At 52.8% G+C, this 26,120-nt stretch overlaps 8 protein-coding genes across 8 annotated transcripts; 6 read left to right on the plus strand and 2 right to left on the minus strand.

Annotated features, from left to right (window-relative positions):
- Positions 1-1,045: 1,045 nt before the first annotated feature.
- On the plus strand, positions 1,046-3,557 carry J4E87_009371 (uncharacterized protein; the record flags this gene model as incomplete). The annotated part of the gene is made up of 3 exons (XM_049380948.1): positions 1,046-1,973; positions 2,026-2,223; positions 2,272-3,557. 3 exons carry the CDS (start codon positions 1,046-1,048, stop codon positions 3,555-3,557), a joined length of 2,412 nt encoding a protein of 803 aa, XP_049229374.1.
- A 1,898-nt stretch (positions 3,558-5,455) lies between these two features.
- J4E87_009372 (uncharacterized protein) lies at positions 5,456-6,343 on the plus strand (the record flags this gene model as incomplete). Its single annotated transcript, XM_049380949.1, has 1 exon — positions 5,456-6,343. The coding sequence occupies one exon, from the start codon at positions 5,456-5,458 to the stop codon at positions 6,341-6,343; it is 888 nt and encodes a 295-aa protein (XP_049229375.1).
- Positions 6,344-6,557: 214 nt separating this feature from the next.
- On the minus strand, positions 6,558-7,630 carry J4E87_009373 (uncharacterized protein; the record flags this gene model as incomplete). The annotated part of the gene is made up of 5 exons (XM_049380950.1): positions 6,558-6,743; positions 6,808-6,986; positions 7,057-7,120; positions 7,177-7,489; positions 7,593-7,630. The coding sequence occupies 5 exons, from the start codon at positions 7,628-7,630 to the stop codon at positions 6,558-6,560; spliced, it is 780 nt and encodes a 259-aa protein (XP_049229376.1).
- A 901-nt stretch (positions 7,631-8,531) lies between these two features.
- On the plus strand, positions 8,532-8,800 carry J4E87_009374 (uncharacterized protein; the record flags this gene model as incomplete). Its single annotated transcript, XM_049380951.1, has 2 exons — positions 8,532-8,645; positions 8,747-8,800. The coding sequence occupies 2 exons, from the start codon at positions 8,532-8,534 to the stop codon at positions 8,798-8,800; spliced, it is 168 nt and encodes a 55-aa protein (XP_049229377.1).
- Positions 8,801-13,575: 4,775 nt separating this feature from the next.
- J4E87_009375 (uncharacterized protein) lies at positions 13,576-15,685 on the plus strand (the record flags this gene model as incomplete). The annotated part of the gene is made up of 5 exons (XM_049380952.1): positions 13,576-13,932; positions 13,982-14,182; positions 14,237-14,636; positions 14,775-15,208; positions 15,260-15,685. 5 exons carry the CDS (start codon positions 13,576-13,578, stop codon positions 15,683-15,685), a joined length of 1,818 nt encoding a protein of 605 aa, XP_049229378.1.
- A 3,712-nt stretch (positions 15,686-19,397) lies between these two features.
- Positions 19,398-19,958, minus strand: J4E87_009376 (uncharacterized protein; the record flags this gene model as incomplete). The annotated part of the gene is made up of 3 exons (XM_049380953.1): positions 19,398-19,471; positions 19,520-19,682; positions 19,737-19,958. 3 exons carry the CDS (start codon positions 19,956-19,958, stop codon positions 19,398-19,400), a joined length of 459 nt encoding a protein of 152 aa, XP_049229379.1.
- Positions 19,959-20,802: 844 nt separating this feature from the next.
- On the plus strand, positions 20,803-22,087 carry J4E87_009377 (uncharacterized protein; the record flags this gene model as incomplete). The annotated part of the gene is made up of 2 exons (XM_049380954.1): positions 20,803-20,874; positions 20,981-22,087. 2 exons carry the CDS (start codon positions 20,803-20,805, stop codon positions 22,085-22,087), a joined length of 1,179 nt encoding a protein of 392 aa, XP_049229380.1.
- A 2,583-nt stretch (positions 22,088-24,670) lies between these two features.
- On the plus strand, positions 24,671-25,925 carry J4E87_009378 (uncharacterized protein; the record flags this gene model as incomplete). The annotated part of the gene is made up of 3 exons (XM_049380955.1): positions 24,671-25,022; positions 25,070-25,282; positions 25,333-25,925. 3 exons carry the CDS (start codon positions 24,671-24,673, stop codon positions 25,923-25,925), a joined length of 1,158 nt encoding a protein of 385 aa, XP_049229381.1.
- Between the last annotated feature and the right edge of the window lie 195 nt (positions 25,926-26,120).

A 26,120-nucleotide genomic window follows, 5' to 3' on the forward strand; every position in this document is an offset into this window, starting at 1 on the left:
TAGCAGAGAGTTCTCGTAATCGGCCCACGGGGTTACTGTCCCTAAGAGTGTATAACTTAAATATTACTATAGAGCCTACATTAGCATAGAAAGGTGTAAAGCACATAACTTAACATTAACGTAGGCTCTAGGGTGTCTAGCTTTTTTCTTGAATAAGGTGCTGCTAGTCTGTTTGTACAACTATGATATTGTAATGGTACCTGGGTATGCCATAGGCTGTAAACGTGGTACGTTGATACGTGGAACATTTGTGTTCAAGGCATTTGGGAATTGACACGTCGTTGGAATAGCCGCCTGGATTCAGGACGTGTCTCAGGTATCTGGCGTCCAGGTTTGCATACCGCTCAGTGGGCGCAACGGGGCGATGTTGGTACGACTTTAGAGGTATACATGGCATTGAGACAAGAACAATCAGTTTGACTTGGTGGGTCCGCGAGGTACTCACCCAACTTGAGAGTGATGTTCTGATATCGAACAATGGATCCGGGAGCCGACTTGCAGTCACGGCATTTGCAACGGGAGACCATTAAGAGGTATGTCTCTCTAGAGGATGCAGGTTTGGATACGCTCATTAGCGTAATGGGGCGATGTTGGTGCCCAGGTGCGATGTTGGTGCGATGGAGGGTTTCTCACGTCAGCCCCGCTTGCTGTCGGTGATGCCGCCGGGCGTCGCTTCCCCGACTGCCAGCTCCCATCTGCACCTGCACATCTACAGCATGTCAGCCTTTCCTGGGCACTCTCAGCCTCACCATCAGTAGCTCGCAATGCCTTCTTATATGGCCGCCTGGGCCATTTCAGTAGCTCAGCGACGTTGCTACGAGGTTTCGCTATTCCCCACGTTTTTCTCTCGAGTTCCTCAGGATCCTTCCCCGGTGCAGCCAACCGCATTGAGTAACGAAGCCGCAAGCTACCCATGACACAGCTGTTGGTCAGCTTCTCATCAGCAACGCAGGGCTAGCATTCCTCCTTCTGTGCAAGTCGCAACTTGCTTCTGCATTTAGGTTCTTCGTCGCTTAATGCGAAGGATTTCCGGTGTAGCTAGCCAATGTCCGACCGCCCAGGCGCATCATCTCGCGATTTTGCATTTCAAACCTATGACCAAGCAGGTGGAGCTCCGCAACAGCACCCGCAGCACTTCTACGGTGCCTATCATGCCGAGCACGACACAAACACAGCCGAGGCCGCGAGCCAGGCGCATAGCCATGAGTTTGTCGCGGGATATCACGACTACAATGCGGCACAGCAACCAGTGATGGCAGGTCACTTCGCAGGCTTGGGCTTTGGCTCCTCTGTGCCTACAGGCTGGGACGCAATCGACTTCACTGACTTCACGGACCAGTACGAGCCGCAGGGAGAACTTGTCCAAGAATACCCAAGCCAGGCAGATGTCATAAACAACTTCAACATCCCGCTTCCTGTCTCGGCAGGCGAAGCGGCGTACCAGGCATTCTCACAGAGCCAGAGCGTCACTCCAGCGCCAAATGTCGCGCAAAGCCAGAACCAACTGTCGCCTCCGCTGCCACCAGCTCCAGCACAACAGCAACAGCGACCGGCTGTTCAAGCAGGTACGAAGAGGAAGGCCGACACAGAATCTCCTTCAGCCGCACAGCAAGACAGTGCCGCAGCGGAGAACCCCCCGAAGCGCCAGAACGTGTCGCGACAACCCTCCGACGCCTCAGCTGCTTCGCCAGCCGCAACAGCCGTGGCTGACGCTCAAACGCCGACCATGACGCGCACCGCTGCCACCTCCGAAGCCACACCCCGACAAGTGTCACGAGAGGACACAAATACAGAGCGACGGAAGGAGCAGAGTAAAGGTACGGGGCCACAGGGAAGGGTCATCGATGTCTCGACACCACGTAGAGTGCCTGGGTCGCCCGGCGCACTCGACATCCTTCCTGCCGGCAAGGTGTTCCCTATACAGATTGGGTCGGAGCTGTTCAGGCTGTCAGGAGCGTCGATTTCGTCAGATGGTGAGTATCCGCTGAAGACATCAAAATGGAACAGCAACTAAGACTATTAGAGCACCCTCACACTTTTCGCATTTCTTCGGCCAGCAATTGCATGACAATGGCGGTCGTGCCGGTGACGTGAGGACGCTGTACATCGACCGCGATCCGGATACATTTCGCGATATCGCGCTCCACCTCCAGGGCTACCACATCACACCGAGAGACGGCGAACATTTCGTCAAGCTGTATGCAGATGCGCAGTTCTACTCGCGTAAGCTTAGCCATCCATAGCAAAAGGAATAGATGCTAACATCAGCAGTGCCTCGTCTCACCAAACAGCTGTTCAGCACCGACATCTTCGTGCGCATCGGAGGAACACCCTTCCAGATACAACGCGATCTCTTCTCTGGCCCCGGAGACAGCCCGAACTATTTCTCGTTAGGCTTTGCGCATTTCTTCTCGACGCCAAACGAGGCATTCCCGGGACTGGACCGCGATGCCTTGCTTCGACCGCCGTCCATCAAGCCTCCTTCGGTGCCGAGTAGAGACGGGGAGGTCTTCCGCGAGCTGATACAATTACTGCAGGGCTACAATGTCGAGATCCGAAGCGACGCGCATCGCTCTCGCCTACTCAGAGATGCGCGATACTTCCATCTCAAGGGCCTAGAGCAAAAGCTCATACCTTGCGACATATCGTATAACCTAAAACGTCAAGAATCTGAGATCCTGATCCGTCTTGAAGACATTCGACAATCGGGTATCTTCTTCACTCCAGATAAAGACCCCGGCGAGTCGGGTTCAGGAAGCGAGTCGGGTTCGGAAACCGTATCTGGTGCGCAGTCAGCAAGCGTTCCACCGAACCCTCTACTCGTCAACAACGTTGCAAGCCCCGACCCATCAACGGCAAGCAGCAGTGCGGTTTTGAAGGCGGGATTTGTGTCGTACGCTCGACCATATACGGACGACCATGCGCAAAGCAACATTCTCATCGTTGAAATTGCGTCAACGGAGGCAACAACGCTATATCTTCCAAGGAACAATATCGACACTTTCGAGGCTGAATCTGGCGACTATGGAATTGAACTTCGTGCAACGTTCCATGATTCCACTCTCGCACGAATGACCTCCCTCTTCTCCGTCATAGCTTCCAAGATGGGTTTACCTGCTACACAGCCGTTAGGACTGATGTTCTTACAATCCGGTGCCGGAGTCGCCGCCCAGCCTGTCAGCCCGGCCAATTCAGGCGTCAGCGAACGTCGCGTGCGTGTACGGCTCGATCGAGATACCGCTCTGGAAGTCGACGGATCGCCAGCGGAGCTCGCAGTCGACGAATACCACCACGACGGCATTCGCAGCACAAACCACAATGGCAAATGGTTTTGGGCTGATGATGGAGGCCCATCCTTCCACAACGACGAAGACGAACAATGGACAGTCAGACGCGCGCACTGGCGCATCCGCGTCGAACCCGTTAAGGGCGAGACTGAGGGAAAGAGGATGCAAGTCATCTTGTGCGCAGTCAAACTTGAAGCTTTCACAAATCAACGGCCACGCAATTCTTCGAGGAAGTTCCTGGTGGCTAGCATAGTGGATCAAGCGGGCTAGGGTCGACGCAGAGTTCTCGCGAATGTGCAGTCGGCCTGCCAATATATCGATATTTTCCAACCAGTTCTTCCACATACGACCATAGGATCATGAGAATTAGGCTTCCCGTCCGCTCAGCCATATACAAGCATGATACCGGCGCATTAGTACTCGGGTGGGTGACCACCGGGGAATCCGCGCTGTTGTATGTTTTTGCCTTTTTTTCTTCTTTTTTGCCCCACTAACGTCAATTTGAACTACCGAGTTTGTGCCGACATGATGGGAACAAGTCGTCAAGCTCCTCTACCTAGTTTACTCAAGACGCATACGCTGGTTATTTGCAGCTTAGACGCTACGCCGAGAATATCATATATACTTCTGTAACCCATGTCGTTGTGACTGCGACTCGCAACAAACTAATGTATATTTCTAGAGCACTACTTTCTTGACCGCAACTCACAGTAGTCCGTTCTCTTCGTTTGTTCACACGGCAGTATGCGACAGTTCTTTTGCTTATCAAACACAGTGTGGCTGATCAGACCGTTTCGATTCTTACCTGCGAAAGCGCACGTACAACACCACCACATCTCCACACGAGCCTCCCAGTGACGTACATCGACCTGGTCATCGGCCGAGTAGCATAAGCAGTCGGGTCTACGCTAAGTTAGTAATCGAGAACAAGCTTCAAAAGTTCAGACCGTGACTGCGCACAGTCATTGCGAAAGCGAAGCTCCAACATCGCCACAAGAATCAACGCATGCAACTGGCAGGTATAGTCCGAGAAAGAGCTCGGCGGTGGCTTTAATAAGCGAGTCTACGATTTAGGGCAGAGTGGCGTAAGCTTAAGGTCACGGCCAAGACATACGGCTTGCTTACAGTGATTTTGGGCTTCGTGAAGACGAACTTTATCACTAGTACAGTGTCTATCTGGTTCTTGCATAGGTTCATACGGACAAGAAGAGGTGGGGTATTGGTGCTTGAGCGGAAGGTGCCGAAGGCAGTGTTGGCATCTGCTCACTCAACAACACCCTTTCGTATTCGAAGTCACGTGCAATACGTCTATTGGCGTGCGACTTGGGCTTGGTCTCTAAACAAGTCCGCTGTGGGCTGCGCTTCTTGGACAGTTACTCCATGGCATCAAGCACTGACAAACATGGCAGTCTGGAGCAAGCTCTTCACCGAGAAAAACGTCATGATAACGCCATCTCTCCTCCCCGAACGCGTGTGCACTAGGACAGTGCGCAAGAGAAGAGTCATGTTTACGAGTTTTGGAAAATGGAGATTCCATCGCGAGCACAACCGTGACTTGGATGACAAAAGCCAAGTGCTTTATGGCGGCAGCGTAGCCCTAGGAGCTCTCCATCGGTGTACTCGAAATTGATGGGTGAACTACTCAGTAAACTCTTCATCTTGAACAATCAAGATCAAAGCTCTAGAAGTCATTTGGTGAGAACAAGCTCCCGCGGTGGCCTTGTACTCAAGCTCACCAAGGCATCCAATGCTTATTGATTCTCACAGTCATGTAGGCGTCCGTCCTCGTACCATCACCACCACCACCTACATCATATCTCGTCTATTTTGCACACGTTTAGGCATTCATAGTTAATCTGCTGATGTGAAGCTCATAGCCATGAGAACAAGCACGTCCAATAAGTGGTGACGATCGCTTCATCCGGTATTATTTCTAGTGTCATACGGATAGAAAGTGTTGGGTTTGAAGCGTGTGTGATCAGACGTGGCTGGAAGAGACCGAGCGTGCACAACGCCTTGACAACAAGCTGAAGTAAGAACGAGAGGGAAGGTTGACAGTCAAGAAGGCTTCGGATAGGCATATAAGGAAGGCCAGCGTCCTGCCAGAAGGTCCTCACCAGACTCTCATCTTCTCTATCAACCTCATTCATAACAACACAACCAGCAACATGCACTCCATCCTCATCACCACCCTCCTGGCTACCCTCGCAGTAGCCAACCCAATCGCCCCCGGCCCACCTTACCACTCCAAACGAACCATAAACCCCAACACCGTCAACGCCCTGACCGCCGCCGAACTAACCACCCAACGCAACGCCCTCCTCCTCGCCCAATCCGAAACCGCCCGCGAAGCCATCCTCTTCCCCAACCCCCCCAACGCCGCAAACGACACCTTCCAATTCATCAACAACACCGTAACAGCCCCTACCGCCGGTTCCATCTTCCTGTCCACCATCAACAACTTCCCTGCGCTGGGCTCCACCGGCCTCGCAGCTGCCGTGGGTTTCGTCAACCCCTGTGGTCTCAACACGCCGCACTGGCACCCCCGCTCCAATGAGTTCCTCACCGTAACCCAAGGAACACTAATCGGCGCCCTCCTCCTCGAAAACGACAGCGGGTTTGGAAATGTAGTAGGCGGTGCACCTCCCGTTCGCGGACCTTACAAACAAATCGAGACTACGCTGTCCAACTACACGGGCATGCTCTTCCCCAAGGGCCTCATCCACTGGCAATTCAACCCCGAATGCGAGCCCGCTGTTTTCGTCGCGGGCTTCGATGTCAACGATCCTGGGCGCGTGGAAGCTGCCAGGGGCTTCTTCTCTGGTACGCCGGATGAGGTGCTTGAGGCGAGTGCGGGTTACAGTGAGTTTTTGACGCCGGAACAGATTGCGGGGTTGAGGCCGCAGTTGACGAGCGATTTTACGGCGATTGTGGAGAGTTGTGCGAAGAAGTGTGGGATTCCTTATAAGGCGGCTGGGGATGGTGAGGCTTCGTCGACGGTGAGTGGGTATCCTAGTGCTACGGGTGGGTATCCGATGTCTACGGGTGGATATTAGGGGTAGGTGACTTGCGAGTTCGGGTGATTAGTAAGGTTGGGTGTTTGGTGTGAAGTGAGGTTGTAGGTAGGATCTCACGAGGGATAGGTGAAGGCGATCGTTCGTTTGTGAGTAGATGATGGCGTTTGGGATTAGATCGCGCTTTCTTTTGTATATAGACGCTCGCTAGGTTGTTTTGTTATAGAATATAGAATGGACTTCCTCGTGCCAGCTACTACAACTTCGCGTCACTAAACGGAACATACTTCTCTCCACTCGCCTCCTCTACCCTCTTCGCAGCACTCAGATACCCGTCCCTCTTCTGCAGCCTCCTCATGTACTCATACAACTTAGGGTAGCTCGTCTCGCTCAATGGCAGCCTCTGCGTCGCGCCTTCAAGTCCGAAGTGAATCATGATATCCTGCAGAGGTAGAGGTACGAAGTCAGCATCTGTCTCACATGCATTTCGTACAGCCAGGACTTACCGCAGCGGTCAGCTTGTCGCTGCAGAAGAACTCGCCCTTGCTAGGAGAGTTGACGAGGTAGTCCTCGAGGAAGTCGAAGTGGGTCTTCAGCTCTGGGTCGACGAAGCCAGAGTCGATCTTGCCGGCGACGCCGTTGGTGATGGGCTTGAGGAAGAATGGGACTGGGGCGTTCTTGATGTCTGAGGTAGTGGTTAGTGGGCCCCGGGGGCCGGAGGAGGGATGGTGGCATCTGGGCAGGGGTGTACTCACTTCCGGTGACTAGCGCCAGGATTAGGATAGTGAAGAGACTACCCTCAGTGTAGTCCATCAGGAACTAGATCAGTGTTAGCTATCTGGCCTGTTAATAGTCTATCTCTAAATCTATCTCACCTTGTACCTCATCCACTCCTCAGTCTCAGCGCCAAGCACACCTTCCTGTCCCTCAGGGTACCGCTTAGGAACCAAGTCCTTGCCAAAATGGTCGCAAATGTACTCCATAATCGTCTCGCTCTCAGCGATCACGATGTCCTTCTCAGAGTTTGCGGGCCTGATGGTAACACATGGTGACTTTCCCAAAGGATGGATGGCCTTTAGCTCGGGACCCGCGCGCTTGTTCTCATCGCGCTTGTGCACCGCGATGTCGTACTCAAGGCCGAGCTCTTCGAGCAGCCATACAACGCGCTGGCCACGGGATTTGTTCAGCCTATTCAGTTGATTAGTCGTGGTTGCTGATGGCGATGGCGCAATGCGGTGGGACCCGTGGACCGCACGGGGATGACAGGCATGTGACAGACTTGGTAACTTACCAATGAACGGTGATCTTTGCTCCCTGCTGGTTCGACATGTTTGCGATAAGTCTTAGCGATGTGAAGTTCGGTTCTGCGATTAGAATGTATTCTGGATAGTAACCGCAGTGATGAGATGAAGTTTTCAATACCACCGAGGTTCTTGGACGGATTTATCTGATGCCGTCACAAGCTTCGGCGTTCAGCGCCCATCGGTGGTTGGCTGCCCGCTCGGGCACTCGGTCATCCATGTATCTAGTGTCGGTTTGGCCGACTCTCCGCAGCATCGATGAGAAGCAGGAACGAGGCCTCGACAATTACTATATGTAGTAGCTTTGTAGACATTGAGGGTGTGTAAGACGGGGCAGTCCGGTTGTGATGTCGCCAATGGTTGCCGTGTGATATCATGATCGCAGCTGTAGCGACTTGAGCAAGAAGTAAGGCGCCTTACAGAATCTGTGGCTATACAGGCAATACAGAGAGCAGGTGGACTTCTTCTCAAGAGGTGCTCATATAGCATGAGGTTGTTGCGTGCTGACGGCTCATAATGCTTTGCTGAAGCGCCAAGACCCGGCGGCACTTGCCGCCTCTCCGCCGACCTCATCGCGCGCACCTCGTCAACCCCAAGCTCACCAACCGCGCAACACATACACACGCGCAAGAGCCCGCAAACATGCAGCCAACTTTCCGCCGAATGGCGGGCCACAACCACGGCAGTGCGTAATACTACGAAAAGGACCATTGGGGGCGCAATCGCTAACAATACGCAGTGATCCACGCGGATCCCGCCATTATCAAATGGGCCAGTACGTTCACCACCGACCCCGCATCCTGAAGACCTCTATGGTACCCCGAAAACCGACGCGTTGAAAAGAAGGAACGGCCTCAAAGGCGCAAGAGTCGTGACATGGGCGGTGGAGTAGGGGACAATGCAGTACGCAGTACTGACGAGGAACAGACATGACTGTCAACCGCCACAAGTACTTCCGCTGGACGAAGCGCACAGCTTGGCTCACATTCGCCTACGTCGTCATGGTGCCCGCTATGCTGGGTACGGCAGGATACATGACCGAGGTGAGTTTAGACAAGCACGAATTTGGGCGGTGGGGGAAGCGGCATTTGAGACGCTGCGTAAATGGAAAGCAAGACGAATGGATGCTGACAGATATTTCCAGGGCAAGTGGGACATGCGCGGCAAGCGGAGGGGCGACATGATCTCCGAGTTCTAGGCATTGGTATCGGAATCCAAACGAGCGAGGAGACGCGCTGTGTACATATGGAGAATATCATGGCATCACAAAAGTCTTACAGTCTTCTCTGTCGCTTTTATATGAACGAAAACCGAGCGAAGCACGGGTCAGTTGCTGCATACCTAACAAAGAGACTCCGGAAACGTTGGGCTCTCCGTGGCCCCAGGAGGCAATCAAATATGTGTTACTTGACTGATATAGTACTTCTCAACTGCCCTGACGATTACCGATATCACAAACATCCATCGTCCTTCGCTCGACAGACTGTATCTCTGCCACATTGCCGCATCGGTAAATCAACACGAAGGGCTATGTCCTAATCCATGGCTAAGTGGGCAGCGGCACAATTGTTGTTTGCGCAAAGAAGAAGAAGAAAGGTCTCATGATGAGTTCTACTTTCCAGATACTTCCCTTGTACAAACACCAACGCTATAAACTGTGGTCAGAGCCGCTGTTAATAGGCACATTATCAGCATTTACCATGACGAATTGCCAACAAGATCAATCCTCCGACAATGCGCAACATGTCGCTACCGTACATCTATCGAAGGACATCTCGCCATTGCTGAAACTTCCAGGTGGTAAGATATCGTAGACTGATGAGTGACACTGTTGGTAGTTTGCTGAACTTCTTTAGAAATACGGAACATAATCTACGGCTACCTAGCAGGTACACCACATCCAGTCAGCAGGGGTCATATGCCACTTATCCAGTTTGCAAACATGTGCGCACAGATTCGGAGCGAATTTCGGCCATTGCTGTTATCCCAGCACATCGTGAACATCGACGACGCATGTCACTACATCGAGACGTTTCTCATTCCCACGAAGGTCGACGTCGATCGTCACGATAAGTTCCTGCCCGTGACAGATGTACATCTCGGTGTTGGACAAGGAAGTTACGACGAATTTGAAACCACCGACCTGATACCACTCCTACGACTCCTCGTCAATCATCCAATGGACATCAAGGTCACCTTCACCAACGATCCAGATACTCTTGTTGACTCCTTAGAGAGGCTCTTGCGATATCGAAGCAAACACTGGATCTCATTACTCACACGCGAGGACCTTGTCGGCATCCTGGAACTGAAAGCGCGGACCTGGGGAAGTGGGTTTCCTGTTTTTGTCCTTGCAGGTCTCAGAAACCAGGGCAATGGCCAGGCCACTTATTCTACTGTCGATCAAGTCAGCTGTAGCTGGTTCGTTGGACCCAGCGGCAGGCTCGTCGAAAAGATACGTATCTTCGAAGGTCAGAGAGGTTGCCTGACGATGAATCTATCGGGGGGTTGCAAGGAGAAATGACGGCAGAAGGCGAGTTTGTACAAGGAAACCGGAAGGAAGCGGATAGTCGTTGCTTGAAGACGTACGTAGCAAATCACGTCACCCGGTCAACTCTTTAGTACTACACAAGCTCGCATGTCTTTCATTGTTATTCGTATTCTAAACTCTTGACGCATATGTTGTAGTTGGACTAGCTGGAACGTCAATGATATCATCTTTGTATACCTCCCCGGTGCAATTTCCCTAGGCATGGCTACAGGGAAACGACCTCGTCGTAGCCCAGCCTCCCCAACCTCCCGTCCTCCAGGCATCCATGTCCAATTTCACAACATAAGGTTTCTTCACTGATCGACCTTGCATGCGTCTGTTGAGGCCAGACGTTCGCGCTATGCATGAGCGGCGCCTACCGCTCTGACTGACGCTCTATGTTGCTAAGGGAACAGCGGCCGTTGTCGCGATCTAATGCTAGGTATCGACAGAAGCAGGCTTCATTCCTATACGTCAAACACTTCATGCCTTAGCGAAGACACGCATAAGGTTCTCGGAAGTTGTAAGTCGTACCTGACAGCTGCACAGCATCGACGTCTCCGCAGTCGTACCTTCCTGTCGGTGTCTCATGTCTGCCCGACTAACATGCACAGCACGTTTCTGAGGCGACGGCAGTGACACGGCGCTCGGAAGTTGGCGTGGCTAGTAGCACCAGCCGCTTGGATCACGACATGTTAGATCACACCATGTGGTTTACTTGCACGCGAGGTTGCACATCACCGCCATCGTTAATCTCGTTTCGATCATCAGCTACTACGTCCACCTGCAGAAGAATCGCTGTCTACACACGTTACACAGTGGCGGATGTAGGCGTTGAGGCGTCATGCATTCGTAATCCATGGAGACGCGCGGTTGTCTGGGTACCCTGCTGCTAATATTCATCCCAGGACTGGGTATCTTGTCGCCACAGGGACTCCGCGGGATGATCAGATGCAGGAACGGACGGTAGCTTTCCTAGAGCCGGACGCTCGGTCAGCGAGTGAATAGAACTGGGCTCCGGTAATGTCTCGATCTTCTGTCTCGACCTACGATGGATTCTGTCTCTTGTGGGTTTTTCTTTTCGAGGAGACATCTATCCTAAGGATCTCCACGCTGATAGTAGAGTAGAACAGTGTCATGTTGCAACTTCGCATGCATCCTTTCAAGACTCAGTTTCTTCGTACCTCCGTTGACATGTAGGCAGTGGCCATTCCACATGGTCGATCCTAGAGACACGATAGCAGGGCCGTCGCCAATTTGCATGATCCGAATTGCCGGGTAATTTAATAAAGGACGTCATACAGCTTCTGCGATCCATGTAGGTCGGAAGATTGATTCCATGTCGAGGATCAATTTGATTGAGATAGCCGACAAGATTAGACGACTATGTGCAGACATGGGCCTTGTTTACCCGGCTTGATGGAGAAGCCTGCTCTCGAGACCTCCGCGGCACCCTAGGACGAACTCCGTGACCGGGTTTAACCACGGTTTACGGCATGCAGCCACAAGTGGGGGTTCGGTAGTCCGGGCGTCCCAGTTAGAGGCGGAAGGGCGACGCCAGATTTGTTCTTCGGTGCAAATATAGCTCTCTGAACATTGCGCATGCCTTGAAGATGATCGGACGTCGGTCCGCGGGCGATGTATACCAAGGTTCTAGTTGAGCCTCAAGGCACATGTAGTCGTCGCTTGCTACCCATAACGTAATAACACTACTGGCGAACAGACGTAGTCGGCAAACAGGAAATTTGTTTGAGCCAAGCTCGTCTTTGACCGACACTCGGTGAGCATTGCTGTAAGGCTGACTTCTCACCTGAGGAAATGCCACGAAGGATTGCGAGCTGAATGTCAGTTTCGCTGCACTATGCAGGTAAGCAGACGCACCTCATTCCTTCAATATTGTGGCGTTCTTTGCTGTCAGTGATCAAACCACCGACGCGGAAGGCACTGCACCAAATCTGACACTGGGCCGTAAGCCGTTCGCTTCTGTCAAACCTTCGTGTTGGTACCGGCACCATGCAGATAATGGACGATGCACAGGGCTGGCAAGGATGACGTGGGAACGACTCTGTGGTATCTTCGCACCCATGGAGAATACTAGCTTAACCACTGCTGAGCAGTGGTAATATGTTCCCACGCAGATGCCCTCGATCTTGAAGAGTGCATGGGCGTATGGCCTTCATCCGGCGATGCTGCCTTCCCTCGGACCACATATGGAAGGATGCATCCGCTTCAGCCGTGTATCCAGAGTGGCAACACTGAGACATCGCGATATCAGTCGAGACATGAAGACATCGCCGACACTATGGCGCCTGTGGCTATCCAAGGCTGCCGGTGCAGCTGTGGTGCATGTCAATAGTCTAATTGCGGTCCTGAACGTCATGAAAACGGTACGGCACGTTTTGAAGGAGGCGATTACAGCCGATTTGGGGCGCCTAACTAAGCGCAAAGTACACATCCCTTCAGGAAAACGTGTTCTCAGTGGTCAGTTTTGCGATGTGGTGATGTTGTGGTCGGTCCATGAGGTCCGGCCCCCCTCACGAACTCCGACACAGCATGGCGGACTAGTCCGTGCATGGCCTAGCGTTAGCGGCAATTAGCTCAGATCGTCTCGACATCCATGGATGTTGGCTCGGTTGCGCTTCTGGGATCCTTCTTCCTCTCGCTTCACGACTATCAAGCTTTACAAGCACCGGAGACGGCTCTCAACCCCACGGTTAGCTCGGGCGATTGTTCTGCACACTACCCATAGCGGCATCCACTCCTGTATCTGCATGTCAACCGACGCCTCGCATGCCCCACTTTCTGCGCGACCCAAGGCACATCACCGCTTGCTGCTGCATCACAGCCTGCTGAGGCTGCCGCCGCCATGTACGACTCAGCACTTGCTGCAGCTCTACCAAGTATCCAGGCCGCTCTCTTTAGTCCATCTGCCGCCGAGGCTCGGTAGGTCTAGCTGCATTCAGTCGTGTAACACGAGCTATGCCGACATTTGAGACGAAAGCGACCACTTAAAATTCTCCGTTCATCTACTTAGGGCTGAAATGTAGCCGTCTCTTACGCTCACAGCTCTGGGCAGGCCCTCATACTAAGCCCACGCCCTTACCGTTCATGGGCCGTAGACCGCGCTCATGGCGATCTTGGACGCTTCTTGCCGCAACAGTCTCTACATGGAGTGATCATACCATTGACTAGTGGTGGGAACTCTCCACTGCTGGCATCGGTAGTCTTTCGGCCGATCAATCGGTCCACTAGAGAGGCAGGGCAATGTTTTCATGCTGGGGATATAATCTATCGTACCACCCTTTGTTAATCAAACCAGCCAGCCTTCGCTTTTCGTTTACAGCTTGATCTGCGCCTATCTGCACTCGTTGGCCCCGTGCGTAAAGGGTCTGGCAGCTGTCGTTTACATCTACGTTCTTTCATTCCTCCTTCCATCATCCACAATGGGTGTTTCAATCTTCAGATTGGCCACCGCCCTAGGGCTCTTCCTTCCGTCAGTGACTTCGTTCGCTGTGCCATCCGTCGAGCACCTCACACCCAGGCTACCTGAAGTCCCATGGAAGAAGAGTGGTCTTTGGAGCGGGCGCGAAAGACGAGACGGCTACAAGACCAATTGTAACCATGGCCCACAGTCGAGAGGGTGCTGGAATGGCGACTTCAGCATCGACACAGATATGGACCTTCATTGGCCAAACACTGGAAAGACTGTCAAGTATCATTTGACCATCTCGAACGCCACTGGAGCCCCGGATGGGTTTGAGAGGCCAATCCTACTGATCAATGGTCAAACGCCAGGACCTGTAAGTGGAACACTTTGAGTCATCTCGTTTCCCTGCTAATATATTACAGACCATCTTAGCGGACTGGGGCGATGATCTTGAGATCACCGTAACTAACAACCTCCAAAGCAACGGTACTGGGCTGCACTGGCATGGTCTCAGGCAACTTGGTTCAAACGAGCAAGACGGAGTGAACGGTATCACCGAATGCCCAATCGCGCCTGGTGACTCCAAGGTCTACAAGTTCAAGGCCACGCAGTACGGCACAACCGTAAGTTAATTTCCGTTGCGCATTACATGAGTGGAACCTGGCTGACTGTTATAGTGGTATCATTCGCATTACTCTGTACAGTACGGCGATGGCCTCGTGGGCCCTTTGGTCATCCGAGGACCAGCAACAGCGAACTACGACATTGACCTTGGTGCGCTGCCAATGACAGATTGGTTCCACGCGACCACTTTCACAGTGAATGCTGCAGCTGTCCACGCCAACGGTCCTCCTGTTGCGGACAATGTTCTCATCAACGGTACGATGACATCAGCCGCCGGAGGAAGTTACGCAGAGACAATTCTTACCCCAGGAAAGGCGCATTTGCTGCGCCTAGTCAACACCGGCATCAACAACTACCTCCATGTCGGTCTCGATGGGCATAAGTTCAAGGTCATTTCTGCTGATTTCACACCCATTGAACCATTCGAGACCGACAACCTCGTTCTCTCGGTCGGTAAGTTGACCCGAATCATCTCATATCAGTCTGTTCGCGGCGATGCTCACAACGTCTGTTCGTGCAACACGCCCCCACCCACGAGAATGCGCCCACGATAACTATTGTTGGGGAACGTTTCACTGACATGGTCACCAGGTCAACGTTATGAGGTCATTATCAACGCAACCGAGCCTATTGGCAATTACTGGTGGCGAGTAGGTACTGGTGGTCGCTGTGATGGCCCCAACGCGAATGCGGCAAACATCAGGAGCATTTTCCGATATGCTGGCGCTCCAACTATGCAGCCCAACTCGACCGGCAATGTTCTACCGGTGGGCTGCTACGACGAGGCTAATATCGTTCCGTACGCCAAGACGACCGTTCCCCAGGAGATGCCCGAATCTTTGACATTCGGCTTCAACGACAATTACACTAGCGATGTGACGCAAAACCAAGGGCTGGTGCAGTGGCTTGTCAACGGCAACCCTATGGCAATTGACCTCGATCGACCCACCCTACAGCACGTGCTGGACGGCAACGTCACGTACGGTAACAACCGACACGTGTTTGAAGTCGATGAGAAGCACAAGGTAAGTCTCCTTCGCTTAACGCGTTGTTATCGCGACTAACGAATTTTGTAGTGGCAGTACTGGGTCATCCAGCAGGACACCACCAACAACACTGCGCCACCACTGCCTCATCCTATCCATCTCCACGGCCACGACTTCTACGTTCTGGATCAACAAGAGAACGCAGTCTGGAATGGCGACATCTCCCGACTCAAGACCAACAACCCCATCCGCCGTGACACAGCCAACCTCCCCGCCAGAGGCTACCTTGTTCTCGCCTTCGAGTCCGATAATCCCGGAGCGTGGCTTATGCACTGCCACATCCCCTTCCATGTGGCTGCCGGTCTTGGTGTACAATTCCTTGAGCGCTCGTCCGAGATCAAGGCCAAGGATGGTTTCGCAGAGATGAAGAGAACATGCAAGAACTGGCAAACATACCACAGGGAGTTCCACCCCAACGGCATTCTATTCCCTGGAGACTCTGGCCTACGGAGATAATTTTCCGTTGATTGCTACGACGCGTTTTCCATTCATTGTATCCTTTCTTATTCTTCATTTACTTCACATGACACTCCGTTGTGTATGCCTGGGCAAGACGGCGTTCCGTTTTCGCATCATAGATATGCGCTGCTTATCCGCGAAACCTTACCTATGGTAATAATGATAATTCTGAAATGAACAACACGTTCCATCAAGCTTCCCTCCGCCACCTTGACATCAACGATATGTGTGAGTCAACTAATGCAACTCCAGGTCGTCATTTCCACGGCCCTGCATCCCTAGAGAGGAACGCGTCAGGTACCCGAAGTCCCTTATCGCATCCCCCCCAGCCTCCCCATCGGAGATCAGCAACCGACCACCTCATTTTCCATGTCCGGAGCAACTATACCGAGGTTGCAATGCAAAATCTGATGTTCCGCCCGCTATCCGTTGCTTTTCCTTGGTACAGCCTCGGCTCCCTGGCACCGGCGTGCATGACACGGAACGTGGTACAATGGCCAGCACCTAATAACGCGCAGCATTAGTTCAGGTCGCGACATGTTGGACCCGGGTTCCCGGGAAAAGGAAGGCCAGAATTTAGAGCTAGGTGCGATGGTTGAGAGTTGGCGGCATTGCGCGGTTTTGTACTAGAGGGCCAGGGGGCTGGGAGTGTTATTGTTGTCTCCAACCTCTTCGCGGAGAGGGTTTGGGAGGGAGAGGTGCCCGATCGCTTTTTTCGGGGTGGTGCGTGTTCTTGAATTGGTGAGGTCGTTGTGTGGGGAGAATTACGGTTGATGACGACAAAAGGAAGCACTTCGACCAAAGTGTAATGTTTCTCTTTGTAAATCCGAAATGTTAATGTGCCGTGCAGGTTAGTTGGGTTTGACGCAGAGACAGCAGCGAACAAGGAGATAAATCTGGTAGTATGACATAGAACCGGGTTGGAAAACGCTATCTTGCTTGCGCTGGCAACGAAAGAGCCATCAAATCTCACTTCTTCTCCCCAGCCTTCTTAACATCCGCGTGCGCATGCTTCCCTGAGCTACCCTCAGGCGGCCTCTTTGGAAGCGAAGCAACTTCGAGAAGCCCAAACGCAGCAATCGTCTCTTTGTGAATGTATTCATATGTCGCATTCGCGCATTGACGACTAAATGAACAGGTGGTAATGCAGGTCGGCATCACATTGTTCAAGTAGAGGGATCGTATCGCGTAGGCTTTCAATAAGGAATTGGACGTGGTCAACCGACCATATTGCGGTTCACTCCCTGGCTGAGAGAAACCTGGGAGGTCTTATTTCGTAACCGGAGCCGGTACTTGAGGCGATCTTTGTTGGGCGTCAGGGAGTGAGAAATATCAGGAGAAAAGCTGGAGTATATACGTATCTAGGTACTCGTAGTCGCCTGAGTGCCTCGACACCCGCAGAAGTATGTCAAAGTCTGCCATCATCTAGAAGTCTGCATATGAAACGTGGAATGAGGAAGTCGCTGCGACGACTTTTCACTCTGACTATGAGAGCAGTTCGCGCCTGACGAGCGGTGAATAGTGTCAGTAATATCACAGCCTGATGCCTTGCAGTGGATCAACTGTTAAGGCACTAGTATCTAGTAATTGCGCTTGTGAGAAACATTAATTCACTACGCCCATTCTATTTAGACGTAGTGAATATTGGTGCCTAGAGCACTGTGGGTCACCACGTGAACTCATTGTACTAGCCTCCCCTCTCTGCTTATATAAATCCTCGCACCTCCCCTTTCTTCTCCTCACTACGGCTCTTAGAGTTCTTATACCACCCGCGTTCAACCGCGCAAAATGAATCTCTTTCTTTCCAGGCCTCCTGCCTCCCATCCATGCGCTACTCGATGCGCCTCCTCCGTCCAGTAAATCGGCATTGTCGCTACTGAGGTCCCGTTGGATTTCGACCCCCCACACGTGTGCCGCAAACGAATGTGGGCAATGCGACCGAAAGGTCGACGCACGTTGGAGAAGAACGTGTGCTGCGGGTAACTGCGGGCAAAGCGATCAAAAGGTCGACGCATGTCAAAACAAGAACGTGTGCTACAAGTGACTGTGGGCAGAGCGATCGAAAGATCGACGCACGTTATATACCGAGCTATATGTGCTGCAGGCAACTGCAGGCAATGCGAACTGAAAAGTTCGACGCATATAGCTCTGTACGAGGCATGTGCCGCATGTAAATGTGGGCAATGCGGACCGAAACGTCCGACGCATGTCGATGGTATGTGCTACGGGCAACTGTAGGCAAAGCGGATCGTGAGATTCGACGCATACCGTAAAACCAGACATGTGCTGCAAGATACTGCAGGCAAAGCGAGCCGTGAGGTTCGACGCATGTCTGCGACATGTGCTACAGGCAACTGTGGGCAAAGCGGATCGTAAGACCCGACGCATGTCGAAGAAAATACCGTGTGCCGCAGCGGAACTGTGGGCAAAGCGAATCAAAAGGTTCGACGCACGGGGGAAGCTGTGGGCCACAGGTTTTACTTGCGGTAAAGATGGATATGCTTCATCGCACGGCGAGGAATATGCAGCAGCTGGCTGCGAGCACTTAGCTCATATGGCAGGCAAAAGCCGATACCATCTTTTGTCTTTATACTGCACGGATGCGTGTCAATTCGCTGTCACTGAAGACATCCTTTTCGTTGAGGCTTGGCTCTTGTAGCTGGTCTTGAAGAAGGGGGATAAATGCCGCTCACCGCCTACACAGATGCTACTTGATAAGAACTGATTATCGATGCGTGGGCTAGGCGTATACTTGGATTTGTATACTTTGCATCCTTCATATTGCAATACCGCGTGTGCAGTAAGATGACATAACTCACATTGTCCCCGGACGGGGCTGACACGTCTGACATTGTGAAGAGCCTCGAGTCCGTGACATGTATACTTCCGATCAAAACGCATTCTAGCTAAGATAAATCTCAGTCGAGATGAGCCATCTGCATGTCGCGAAGCCGCAACCTGTTTGCGAGCGAGTGTGTTCTGCCCGTGTAGTAGTGAGGTCTCTCAGCCGTTGAGACTTGCCATCGCATAGTTTATCCACCTATGGACTCTTCCCTTTTTGCCTCTATCCTGGCCCTCTTTCAACTCTTCCTCATGTTTGATATCATCCTTCTTTTTTTCGGCTTTGCGTTGCTCCTCCAGTTTCACTTGCTTTTTCACTGTTAGAAGTCAGTGTGAAACTCTGAATCCAGGTCAGAAGGAGTGATCTACACTCAGCTTTGCTGTAAACGTTGGTCCCAACTCCTGCACTATCCATGATGATGACTCTAGCAAGATGCGTTGACGACCGTAAAAGTTCAACGTGTTTCTGAACAAAGACTGTAGGTCAACGAAGGCGTGCTGTCATGGATGCGGTGTAGCTTTAAGTATATGCAGTGATGATCGAAGGATTCGCTTCGATGCAGGTGACGAGGCTGAGCACTGCCTCCGCCATAAAACATAGCACGAACTAGCCGTAATCAGCAACGACTGTGCGGAGACACATGCGCCGCTACTTAATGAGCAATGATGATCAGCATAATGAATTGATACTTCATAGTCATATTATGATCGGTACTTCTATGTTAGACAACAACACCAGAGTTCATTGCCTGTGGTATCCACATCATCGTACTCGTCGCAAGCCATCGCACAATGCGAAATGGCCACAACATGTCTTCTACTGCATGAACTTCTCAACATCGGAGAAAGCTAAGCGCCCATTCGAAACCTATTTCTTGGAGGCGACTTTGGCGAGGTCGGCAAGGGCCTCGCGGCGCTTGAACTTGGCATCCTGGATTACGCCTGCGTGTGTCAGCATCGTTCCCATACGAGAGAATCGGTCCCACTTACTGGCATCGGCATCGCTACTGAAGTTGCCAGACCATGTGATGAAGGTCTTGCCCTCGTGTGCGCCGGAGGTGACGGGGTATACGCGGATGGTGGACACGACAGAGGAGTAAGAGAGCTCGGGCTTGGAAGTGATGACGGAGTATGTGATGAAGTGGTCGATAGACTACAATTACGAGTCAGTGGCTGCTGGTGTTGTTTGCACCAATGCATCACTTACGGAGTGCTCCTCCTGCTTGACCTCAAGCTCGGCGCCGTCCTTGAAGGTCCACTTGACGATGTCGGTCTCCTCTGAAGTGCCCTTGACGAACTCGCTCTTGTCGAGCTTGGACCAGAACTTGCTGAAGTCCTGGAGCTTGATCAGGTGCCAGACATCGCTGAAAGACGCGTCGATGACGGCTGACTCGCTGACCGAGGTGGAGGTGGGGATGGATCCAGACATGTTGGTTCGAGTGGTACAATTGGGGTCTTCTTAATTGGTTATGAGGTTTACGGGTGATGCAATGAAGATTGGTCGTCAGGGTCGTGGGCAGAAGAAGAAGTTTGGTGGGGCGCGCAGTTTGTTGCAGACTAATGGCGTCATAGCGAGCTGCACTTCGGAAAGCTGCAGCTACCCCTCCTCCGCATCGCGACTGCTCGACATCGCCACTAGGCGCGCGCATTCTCATGTATCGTGACATCTGGGTGCATTCTTTGTCTTCAGTACCCTGGTATAAGAGATACACAAGACAGTAGCTCTTCACTCGGCTGATGCTCTTACTCCTAACAACCGCGTGTTTACCTAGCTAGGTAAGAAGTACAAGACCTCGAACGGCTATAATACTCCAGACCACGTAAGATGTCTCTCTCAGATCGCGCTGTATAGTGTAATATGGTACAATACTTGTCGAAGTTTCCTTGTTTCACGCATTGTATACGGTGATCTTGTCACCACTCCCGACACTCTCTACAACCTTCATTCTCCCGCCCATTGCCTTTCGAAATCTTTCCAAAACATTCTCCTTTTGCTTTTGCATGCGGGCAAGTGATACTTCCGTCGGCGTTCATGACCTATCCCGAGCGCCCAGCGTACACCACCGTGCGATACCTGTGGCCAATCACATTCCTTCCGCCACAGCCACCGCCACATCGGGGGAAATCAAGCTCCGACCTGCCACCCGTCTGAACGCGCAACACCTGTTTGCCTGCTCACCACCCGGCTAAGCGATACTCCAGGCACGCGGCCTGGATGCCTATCGTCGATGGTCCCTCTGGTAACTTCTGTGAGCTTCTCTAGCATTCCCAAAATGATGGGTGATTGGTCTCTGCACGCAAACGGCGCGATTGGTAACCCGAGAGGCTGCCCATATGGGTGGCAAGTAAGTCAAGGGAGGGGTGCACATACGTACGTTCGCACGTGCGACTTGATGCCTGGAGCTGTTCGCTTTGTATAAGACGCCGAAAAAGGTAGGCTATGATATTCAGATCAAACACCGCACTTCCTTCTACTTCACAACACAAGTCATCATCATGCCATCAGTCACATACATGAACAACTCAGCTCCCTTTTGGGACTTTGTCGCCGGCCTCGAACAGCAAGGCTCGCAGCACCCATTCTTTGCACAGAACCGTAACGACGACAGCGAGAACGATCGCGAGACGCCGCACCAAGGTCCCCAGGATCCCTTTACTCCATTCAGATGGGGTCAATTCTTCGGTGGCGAAAGGGGAATGCCTCACCGTGGCGGGCCTCCTCATGGTCGCCCCGAACATCGTCATGAGAGAGCTACCGGCGAGTCGAACCCAGAACGCAATGAACATCCTGAAGCCGAAAAGGATGCTACTATGAACGCTGAGTACGACAACGGTGAAGTCCCATCCGGCAACTCTGGCTCCGACAACGACGCTCACAACAGTGGCCGACCACATGGTCGCTGGGGTGGAGGACGTCGAGGACGCTGTGGCCAGGGCGGCCCAGGAGACTCCGGCCCACACCACCACTCTCATCCCTACGGAGGTCCACCTCGTCATGGACCACACCATCGCGGCCATCGCGGAGGCTGGGGCCCATGGGCACGCGGAGGACCTTTCGGAGGCATGGGAGGCGGATCTTTCGGTGCCGGTCATAACGCCTGGAACTCTTTCGACCCCTCCACCTTCGCCGCCCAGCTGTTCAACCAGTTCACTGACAGCCACCCTTCCAACACCGCCAACGCTACCAAGCCCACCGAGGCCGACGACTACACACCCGACGCCGATATTTTTGACACCGAGTCTGCCTACGTCGTCCACGTCTCACTGCCCGGTGCCAAGAAGGAAGATGTTGGTGTAAACTGGGATGCTGAGAAGAGCGAGCTCAGCATCGCTGGTGTGATATACCGCCCTGGCGATGAAGAGTTCTTGAAGACACTGGCTCTGAACGAGCGTAAGGTTGGAGCTTTCGAGAGGAAGATTCGCCTTGGGACGAGGGCCAACCCTGCCAGTGTTGACGCCGATGGTATCACGGCGAAGCTGGAGGATGGTGTGCTCAGAGTCGAGGTCCCGAAGCTTGACTCTGGATACGTTGAGATCCGCAAGGTGGATATTGAGTAGGGCGGACGTTGTTATGATTATATAGAGGCAGACAGATGACGGGGCTATGGCATGTTATGGGTAGTTTTCTTTTGGATGTTTGGATTATTAGCATTGCTATGTAACAAAACGTTTCTATTATCACGTTCCATGGGTGTTTGCTCAGTTTCTTGCCGTTCTTTTTCTTTCCACGTGCTTGAGCCAGGTCATGGCAAACCATGTAGCTCAGTGAAAGATGAGATGACTTCCCTCACTAGCCTCTTTCGGCTTCACCAGCCCGGGGAGCGCAACGTCAGTGAAAGGGTCACTTCAAAACAAGCGCTCACCTCGGATAAACGGGCCCACTACTCAGGCGCAAGTTTGCGTCACATCAAACGCGTCTCGTTACCTTCAACTCTCAAATCTGACCTACACCACACCAGAAAGCTCAGTTATCGCACTCCTCCAAAGCCATGACTCCTCCTGCCGAGATCACTCCCCCAACGGACCAACCTCGTCGGTTCCCGACAGTCGAAGACGAGACTCCCACCGGTGAAGCCAGTCAGATATCAACGACCATGTCTACCTCTGGGTCATCTACGGCTACAGAAGGGACAGCCACCACTTCTGATGTAGCAGCTGCCGAGCCACCACCTCATGACATTGCCGACGTCGTCCTCTCATCGCTATCAGAGCACACAAAGCCTCAGCCGATGGACTCCGCTACTGAAAGTGCGGAGGTAGAGAAGTCTCAACCCGGCTCTGCTAAGCGCAACACTCATCTGCCTCCACCAATTTGCATTCAATCTGGACGAGGCTACATGTATTTCCCACGTGCATCGCTATCAGAGCACACAAAGCCTCAGCCCATGGACACCGTTACCGAAAGCGCGGACGTAGAAAAGTCTCACCCCGGCTCTGCTAAACGCGACACTCATCTGCCGGCACCAGTTTGCATTCGATCTGGACACCTGCAATACTACACCTCTTTCCCACGTACATCGCCAGAACAAGTCTCCTCGATCTTCCCAGCCGAGCTTCCGCCGCGCCCTCCGGCCAAGCAGTCGTTGCTGAAGCGGCTGAAAGGTTCATCTGCGCGCCCTACTCAGACTGACAAACAAGTGTCTCACGACCACACTTACCGAACGCCCGACATCGAGATGGCTGCGCGCGGTGGCGTTCCGCACGCTCACGATGCGGGCCGGTCTCGAAGCCTGATGTTCTGGCTCCTGATTATGCTGGGAATCTGTTTGAGCAGTATCATTGGGATTGTCATTCACTGGGCTGTGACTCGTGAGGAGTAGATGGTTTGAGGCGGAAGGTGTCTGAGTTGGATGCGGGAATGAAGCACTGGGATTGGAGGAGCGGAAGCTATGAAGATGAACGGGGATACTCACGGACGTATGGCAAGGCATGCTTAGAGTCTAGCATCGTATGAACATGGATGTCTTGCGAGCGCTCAGGTTTTGGAAGCTAATCGTGCCTTACGCGCAGTTAGGGAGATTGCGCACGAGTATGCACCAAATACAAGAATAAATCTGAACACCCTGGAGCTTGTACGTTTTTATCGTAGTATAGTCTGCAGACCTGTTCTGCTTTCTTCTCGTCCGAGGAGTCTGTAGGCGGCAGGCGCTTCTGTGACTAACATGTAAAGCTTTCACTTGTGTGCTTCTCCCGCAATCGGGTGCTCAGTGTGAGAGTCTCGCTACTTCTAGAGCCACAGCCCTCTCGTTACGGCCCAAATCGCTTCGTCATTGACACCCCTCCTAGAGCACGCTTCAACTTACTCCACTAGATATGGCAAACAACATAAACCCCGCGTACTATTTCACTCCTTTCCCAGCAGACCTCCCTCCACGTCCCAAAGCGAAGCGCAACATCATCACCCGCGCAATCTCTTCGGTCTCCTCTCTATTGTCTTTCTGCTCAAGGAAGTCCGGGGAGCCCAAGATAGAGGAAGAGCTTGAGCGCTGCGGGTTCTCAGCCCAAGATATTGCAGAATGTAAGGCGAGACAGGAACAATGGGATCATGAGTGGCGATGGTAATAGCGGGGGTGACGATGGCATCGCGTGGCTAACGACCGCGACGGCTACACGAAGATGAGGTTCGTAGTTACAATATGAATACTTCCGATACGCCGAAATTGGTGAAAAGCTTGAAGGTCTGACGGTCACCGTGATGTCCGGTGCTGACAGTGGGCTTATCGATACCGGCGCTACATGACTCGCGTGAGCTATGGCTTCCATCACATCAGCTCGAAACCTACGAACACGACTTCGCTTTGAGAGCCATTGTGTTCTCAACTTGTGACCATCCGCATACATCCGACAAAAAGATGATCGCCAGGTACCGGCCATAACCCATGATAGAGTCCACCGCAATCCGCGACCTTGGGTTCGGCCTGACAGGCGCGCCGAGCATTGGCATGCAGTCGCCTCTGGGCATCGTCACTCGAGTGGACAAAACCCATGTGGACCTTCCTCTTTGCGCAAAGAGCGGAGCTAGTATGGACCATGGAACTACCATGGCTGGTCTCTTATCGCGAGAAGTCAGCACTATAAAGCAGAGCTGGTGAGTCGGCCATGTCAATTGTACCTGCGTAGCCTCAGCCGACTAACGCGACCATGCAGCTCATCTCTCGCGTAGCCGCAGCCACGGCAGTCCTCGCCGGCAGCGTTTCTGCTGTAAACTTCACAGGCGATGTCGTGAACGGCGTCCCGGTCATCAGCGGTCTCGACCTCGCTGATGTGCCTCCGCAAACCGTCTCCAAGTACTACATGCGCGCTGGCGAGCTCAATGGCGGACATCCCGTGCACATCCCCATTATGGTTGCGCGCGGAACCCCGGAGAGTCTGCACACGGGCAAGAAGCTGTCGCTTTCAGCCTCGATTCACGGCGATGAGTTGAACCCGGTTCGCGTGGTTCAGCGCATGTTCGAGCAGCTCCAAGACCAGGTCGCGACGCTCAATGGCACAGGTATGTACCATGAATCTTCATCGAGATCATTGCTAACGTCCACGCAGTCATTGGCATTCCGACAGTCAACCCGATGGGAATCTACCTCAACCAGCGAAACTACTTCACGTCTGGCGCCAGTGGTTCTCTCACAAACGTAAACCGCATCTTCCCCGGTGTCTCAGCCATGGAAGGAGGCAGTGGCCCTGACATTTTGGCGTACAACATCTGGAACCAGATCTGGGCCAACACGTCAAATGTTGACGTTGGAATTGACCTGCGTAAGCTCATGACATCCAACACTTATCAAATCTCAGCTGACACGGCTTAGACACACCCAGCTCCGGCGGAGAGACCTCGCTATGGTGCTACTCCGACTTCCGCCTCCCCTACGTCGAGCGCCTCGCCAAACTCCTCCAACCCGATACCCTCAAGATCGATCCTGGTGAGCCAGGCTCCATCGAGACAACCTTTGTCGATTACGGCATTCCCTCGCTCACAGTAGAGATGGGACAAGCAAAGGTCTGGAACAACAGCCTAATCGACCGCGTAGTCGACTACGTAAACCGCGTCATGGTCGACCTCAAGATGACGGGCACAAACGAGACCGTGGAGCCCGATCTAAGCAACACATACATGATCACCACTTTCCACGACACATGGTCGCAGTACGGAGGCTTCGTCGAGAGGCTCGTACAGGTCGATGAGCCAGTCACCAAGGGCCAACCCATTGCCCATATCCGCAACCCCTTCGGCGATATCATCGAGACGCTACTTTCACCCGAGACTGGACGTATGTTCCAGAGCCCGCGTGACCCTAGCATCGAGCCTGGTGGCAGTGTAGGACAAATCGCATACAACAGCACGGATCCCGAGTGTGCTGACGGATGCATCTTGTCTGGTCCTCAGGGCAGCAGAAGATAATTTAATGTTTATGTAGCATCATAGTAATACGCTTACTGCACCATCTTGCTCGAGCATTCTTGCGTTTGCAAGGCCAAACATGTTTTCTAGTGTCTTCACACAGGAAGGTGCACGTGCGATCCCCGAGAGGCATTGACCAACAGTGGATGTCGTACAAACGAAAGACTCACACCTTCCTTAGACTGCTCCTAATGC

Source organism: Alternaria ethzedia (assembly GCF_023757985.1).
Source record: "Alternaria ethzedia strain BMP 0044 chromosome Unknown scaffold_34, whole genome shotgun sequence".
NCBI lineage: Eukaryota > Fungi > Ascomycota > Dothideomycetes > Pleosporales > Pleosporaceae > Alternaria > Alternaria ethzedia.